Genomic DNA, 6830 nt, shown 5'->3' with positions numbered 1-6830 from the left:
TCCCTCATGCCTGTGTTACCTTCTGGCTCTCCCCTTTTAGTTATGCTATCATATTTAGTTGTCGGAGTTCCTGCTTGTACTCAGTGCAATATGTATACTGTTCCTACTTATTCAGGTGACATTGGGCATACCTAACAACCTGTGTTTTCTCTCCCTCTGAGTTACAGGTCAATCCTGAGATCGGGATGCTGAACCTCTTCTGCTCCTCGGACCTGCCTGATCCATCCTGGTGCCCTGTGTCTGGTTTGAGTCTCATCACATCGCTCCTGTGGAGGACGGCCCCATGTGACAGTTGAAAGTCACACCTGGAGGACGCTCTGGACTCTTACAGTAATGCTTTTATGGCTGAGGACTACAGTTGACTTGCTAACTTTAGGACTGCAGTTGACATGAACAGTTTTGCACTCAAGTTTCCATCAGTGAAGAGTTTATAACATCAACGAAACTGACTTCATGTTAAAACTGTTAATGTTATAGTCATGTTGTCTGTTGTAGCCCACATGTGGATGGGTTCCCTTTTGAGTCTGGTTCCTCTCGAGGTTTCTTCCTCATGTCGTCTGAGGGAGTTTTTCCTTGCCACCGTCGCCACAGGCTTCATCATTGGGGATAGATTAGGGATAAAATTAGCTCATGTTTAAAGTCGTTCAAATTCTGTAAAGCTGCTTTGCGACAATGTTTATTGTTAAAAGCGCGAAACAAATAAACTGGACTTGACAAGTCGCCAGGTCATCACAGGGCTTGTATTATTATTATTATTATTATTATTATTATTATTCGGAGTTTAATATGGCAGATTAGACACCAACTGGTGTATTACCGCCACCTACAGGATAATCAAGTCCACTACCATGTCAGACTCTTAGATTCTGGAATAAAGCCCAGAGGCTTTTAAAAACCCAATCAGGATGGAGGTAACTTTAAAATCCTTCAACTGAAGCAAAACAGAGAGAGAGACATTATTATTATTATTGAAATAAATTGTTTAATAATGAACTAAATAATTGTGATGTCACTCCCTTTTTAGCCCTGAAGTCTGTCAGATTGATTAAACCGGAAAGCCGGAAGTCGTGCGAATTGTAAATAATTAAACCGACTTTTTTCATATTTGCATATAACCACAAAACATTTGCATACACCATTTTTGTACAAACTCATGATATTATAGGCTAGGGAAAGAGGGGCTCTTATTTTGACACACACACACACACTATAGTGCGCTTCACACTCTGCAGGACAGAGCTCTCAGCACTTTGGTTCCACACACAGTGCACAGACTTCAGAAAGTAATCCAGGATGTTGATGTCCAGATGTGTGAGTAGCTTCCTGTGCAGGATGAACTCCGCTCCAGTGGTGCTGTGCTCCAGGTAAGATCACTGCACTGCTTTGTTCCACACTGACCTTCACCAAACACACACTTGTTCCTGGCTTCCTGTGTTTACTTGTCCTCCATGCACAGCGCTGTCAGGATGCAGGGCAAAGGTTACTAGGGGAAAGTTCACTGTGGTCACGTGAGCGCCGCCTCGTGACGTCATACTTCTTGATTCCATCATACTGACTGGATCCCAAAGAAGGCCTTTTTGAAATCATTTCCAATTTACCAGCGTTTCTTGCAACTCTATAAAGTTTTTAAGACTCCTTAAAGCAGGGGTGTCAAACCTGATCCATAAAGGGCCGTGTGGCTGCAGGTTTTCATTCCAGCCATGCAGCAGCACCCTGATTTGGCTTATTCAATCAACTGACACACCCACCCTTTAATCAAGGGTGGGTGTGGCTGCAAGTATTTGACTGTGTGAAGACAGTTCAGTTGATTGAATGAGCCAAGTCAGGTGTGCTGCTGCATGGCTGGAATGAAAACCTGCAGCCACACGGCCCTTTATGGATCAGGTTTGACACCCCTGCCTTAAAGGAACAGTCCACCGTACTTCCATAATGAAATATGTTCTTCTCTGAATTGAGACGAGCTGCTCCGTACCTCTCCGAGCTTTGTGCGACCTCCCAGTCAGTCAGACGCGCTGTCACTCCTGTTAGCAATGTAGCTAGGCTCAGCATGGCCAATGGTATTTTTTGGGGCTGTAGTTAGATGCGACCAAACTCTTCCACGTTTTTCCTGTTTACATAGGTTTATATGACCAGTGATATGAAACAAGTTCAGTTACACAAATTGAAACGTAGCGATTTTCTATGCTATGGAAAGTCCGCACTATCATGACAGGCGTACTAACACCTTCTGCGCGCTTCGGCAGCGCATTGATACCTTCACTCCTCTTCGGGCACGGCCAGGCGGGCGAATGCCCTGGTTCGTCCGCCCTGTCTAAAAAAATGGTACAACTCGAGCCCCATGGTAAAATTGGGACTTTGTCATTTTTTCCGCATGAGGCCCATGGTAAAACCACACTTCCAGGAGGGGCTGCCGTCTGCCTCCCAAGCCGGCCGAGAGCGCTCCTCGTCGGGCACGGCCAGGCGGGCGAATGCCCTGGTCCGTCCGCCCTGTCTAAAAAAAAAAATGGTACAACTCAGGAGTGAATGTATCAATGCGCTGCCGAAGCGCGCAGAAGGTGTTAGTACGCCTGTCATTATAGTGCGGACTTTCCATAGCATAGAAAATCGCTACGTTTCAATTTGTGTAACTGAACTTTGTTTCATATCGCTGGTCATATAAACCTATGTAAACAGGAAAAACGTGGAAGAGTTTGGTCGCATCTAACTACAGCCCCAAAAAATACCATTGGCCATGCTGAGCCTAGCTACATTGCTAACAGGAGTGACAGCGCGTCTGACTGACTGGGAGGTCGTGCAAAGCTCGGAGAGGTACGGAGCAGCTCGTCTCAATTCAGATAAGAGCATATTTCATTATGGAAGTACAGTGGACTGTTCCTTTAAAAAGTCTTAAATACAACTTTCGGTTTTCAAGGCCTAAAAACGTCTTAAATTGTTTGTTTGGAATGAGTGGAATTTTCGAAAGGGAGGTATTAAATTTAATATTGGACCGAACAAGTGAAATGTCTCCATCCGGTTTGGGGTATTTATTTAACTGTAATTTTAAAAGTGACCAGCGGACCTTTTGGGGGCAGCATTGGTTCTGTGCATTCCGTAGATCAAGAGCTAACGTTAGGAGGCTACTGGAGGCAGTGTGGTGCGGTGCGGTGTGGTGTGGTGGGTGTGAAGAGAGAGAGATAGAAAGCGTTGATAATTATGGGAAGATGTCTGTTTAACGACAAGTGGTTGGGGGATGACAAATACCCCCAAAATAAGGAGAAGAATCGTTTGCGATAAAAAGCGCTGGATCGCACAAACGTACGTCAACCCATATGGATTTCCTGTATTCCCTACGGATTTTGGCATTTTAAAAATGGTACGGGCGTAGTGGTATTCAACTACGGATTTTTCTACATTTTCACCTTAAAATTATTTTGATTTATTACCGTCAAAAAAATCGTCATGAAATACGAAAATGCACGGGAGCCACCATTTTCTACATTTAGAATTACTCAACCGGTACTTCCGCTAGGTATGGAATCAATTTTGTGCCAAAATGTTCATACAATACTTTTGAAATATCAAACAAAAACAATAAATCAAAATTCAAAAAAAAAATGTTGCAGTAGTGCACATTATGCAGGCGTGTTTAACGTTAGCAAGACAGCTATTATATTGGGTAGTGGAGCGAAGTCTAACATTTGACTTGCCATGAAACACCTGCATAATGTGCACTACTGCAACACATACAGCACATTTGTCCCGCACTTACACTTTGTTGAATTAATTTAATATCATAGTCGCCACTGAAGTCCACTCGATCCTTGTTTACCGTCAATGGATCGGTCACTCGGCAAACAGTCCGCCAGAATCCGAGTAGGAAATGGCCGCAACAGCCTCCAGGGGAATCGCTGAGCGTAGCTGTCAGTCAAACACAATTTAGCGAATGGGAATGCATTCCTGGACAGCCCACCCACACGTCAAGTTTGTGCCAAAACTGCAAGCAAAAAGTCACGGAGCGCAAACGAGAGAGCTGGAATCGCAACCAAAATAAATCACGGCAAACAAAACCGAGAAAGACGCGGAACAAAAATAAAAGGTTTCTGAAGAGTAATAGACTGATATTTTGCACGATTAGACAAATAATTTGTTTGCCAGTTTAAAAAAAATTGACTTTTTTTTTTAAATTTTGATTTGTTGTTTTTGTTTGATATTTCAAAAGTATTGTATGAACATTTTGGCACAAAATTGATTCCATACCTAGTACCAGCAAGCCATTCCGAATGTCTGAGCATGCGCAATTGTGATTTTCCTGCACACCGAGCGGGAAATAACAGCACATGTAGCGTAACAATAGACAGGTCAAGAGGTCAAGAGGTCAGCACCACCGAAGAAGAAACTCAAAAAGTCTAAAACTGGAGGTCGCTTTCTTCCCGAATGGACAGAAACATTCAATGGAATAATTATCGCTTCCAAAATGAGTGCTGAGTATGTCAACTGCACAATTTGTTGTAGAGACGTGAAAGTGTTTGCCTCTGGAATTTACGACGTGAGGGAACACATGAAATCTCAAATGCATGTGAAGAATGCAAACCAGAAAAAGAGACAGCCGTCAATTAATTTCTTCATACAAAAGCAATCAGGAACATTGCTGAACAATGTGCCAAGTGAACCCCAAATTACTGGATTATGTGAGAAGAGACACTAAATTTTGTTGAACTGATATAGGGTTCAGGGCGGCACGGTGGTGTAGTGGTTAGTGCTGTCGCCTCACAGCAAGAAGGTCCTGGGTTCGAGCCCCGTGGCCGGTGAGGGCCTTTCTGTGTGGAGTTTGCATGTTCTCCCCGTGTCCGCGTGGGTTTCCTCCGGGTGCTCCGGTTTCCCCCACAGTCCAAAGACATGCAGGTTAGGTTAACTGGTGACTCTAAATTGAGCGTAGGTGTGAATGTGAGTGTGAATGGTTGTCTGTGTCTATGTGTCAGCCCTGTGATGACCTGGCGACTTGTCCAGGGTGTACCCCGCCTTTCGCCCCGTAGTCAGCTGGGATAGGCTCCAGCTTGCCTGCGACCCTGTAGAACAGGATAACGTGGCTACAGATAATGAATGAATGAGTTTATAAATGTAATTGGTGATTTCCCCCCCCCCCAATCCCTGGGAGTGGATTTATGTCTTTTCCCCTGAACGATACAGTGGCCTACAAGCCACTTGTAGTTTCAAGATTTTCATATTTGCACACAGTTGTTTGTGTAGATGCTCATGGTACCTTCCGTGATTTGGAAATTGCTCATAAGTACGAACCAAACTTCCTCTGTGAGAAAATGGTATTTCCGAGGATTATATAGAAACAAATAGGATTGCTTTCTCTGAGATGGTGAGCTGCTCCTTCAAACTGGTCCAGAGCAAGGAAGCAGAAATGAGATCTTTTGTAGTGGTGCCTCCTGAACTGGACAGACTTCATGAACATTGCTGCTAGGGGTGGCACGGTACACAAAAGTGACGGTCCGGTACGTACCTCGGTCCAGACCCCATGGGTACGGTACATTTTCGGTACGGTGCAGGGGAAAAAAAAACAACCAAAAAGGTTGTCCTTAAAGGTATTTATTGTTCAAAAATAGGTAGCTGAAATATCTCATCTCATTATCTCACTAGCTTTATCCTTCTACAGGGTCGCAGGTGAGCTGGAGCCTATCCCAGCTGACTACGGGTGAAAGGCGGGGTTCACCCTGGACAAGTCACCAGGTCATCACAGGGCTGACACATAGACACAGACAACCATTCACACTCACATTCACACCTACGGTCAATTTAGAGTCACCAGTTAACCTAACCTGCATGTCTTTGGACTGTGGGGGAAACCGGAGCACCCGGAGGAAACCCACGCGGACACGGGGAGAACATGCAAACTCCACACAGAAAGGCCCTCGCCGGCCCCGGGGCTCGAACCCAGGACCTTCTTATTGTGAGGCGACAGCGCTAACCACTACACCACCGTGCCGCCCTAGCTGAAATATTCTGAATCAAAATGAAAAATGGAACAATGAAGGCAAAGCAAAGGAGTGGCCTGTGAAGTTGATGGTCTGTCCTCCTGTGTGGACAGAGACAGCTCATTCTGCAATGTGAAAAGGGGGAAAACAATAAATTGAGCATTATGGTGTAACAGTAGATTAGTCACTTAAGAAATAACATTTTATATATTATTATTATTATTATTATTATTATTATTTTCTTAAATGCATACCTTTCTTAAATGCATGTAACAAATATTTGAAGCCTTCCTCTTCCACAGTGGAGTATGGGCGCATTGCAGATGCAATAAAAATCCCAATTGCGTCGGTAATTTTTTTTCACTCTAGTAGAGTTTGTGTCTAGTGGTTGGTGAAACACGGTGGGGAGAAGTGACTGGACACTTTTTTTTTTTTTTTGGGCTTGTTCCAGTTATGGGGATGCCTGGGTGATGTCGTCGAATGTGCTTTAGCATGTTCGAAGTGTTCCCATTCGCATAACCAACCACTGTCGAACAACGCCGACAGACAGTCTTCGTTTTGTCTACTTCTCGCTCACCTTTATTGTAAGTCACGGGGAACCCGAAATTATCCCACACCGTTGATTTAAACGATGCAGGCGGGTCTTCTAACTCCGGTGTGCTGTCACTCGCCATTCTTGCATTCGTACTTCTCTTCAAACTTGCAGCCGCAAAGAAAAATAAGGAGCCATACCAAGCAGCGGTTGTATTTTGAAGGCGTTTGGGCGGGGTTGGAAAAGCTAGACCAATCAAGAGTTTCCAGGTGCAAATGGTTAATATGCCCTGAATGAATCCTCACACGACACAGCAGTTCCGCGTTTAGTTCTTATTA

At 44.4% G+C, this 6830-nt stretch overlaps 1 protein-coding gene across 1 annotated transcript in view; it reads left to right on the top strand.

Moving 5' to 3' along the window:
• Window positions 1-1218: 1218 nt before the first annotated feature.
• Window positions 1219-6830, top strand: part of LOC132888197 (long-chain specific acyl-CoA dehydrogenase, mitochondrial-like) — a 29517-nt gene continuing 23905 nt past the window's right edge. The window contains exon 1 of the mRNA XM_060924245.1: window positions 1219-1364. Coding sequence (XP_060780228.1) covers window positions 1294-1364 — 71 coding nt within the window. The 5' untranslated portion in view covers window positions 1219-1293. The remainder of the gene's footprint in view (window positions 1365-6830) is intronic.

Source organism: Neoarius graeffei, chromosome 6 (assembly GCF_027579695.1).
Source record: "Neoarius graeffei isolate fNeoGra1 chromosome 6, fNeoGra1.pri, whole genome shotgun sequence".
In the NCBI taxonomy this organism is placed as follows: Eukaryota; Metazoa; Chordata; class Actinopteri; order Siluriformes; family Ariidae; genus Neoarius; species Neoarius graeffei.
This window is presented reverse-complemented; position numbering and strand designations above follow the sequence as displayed.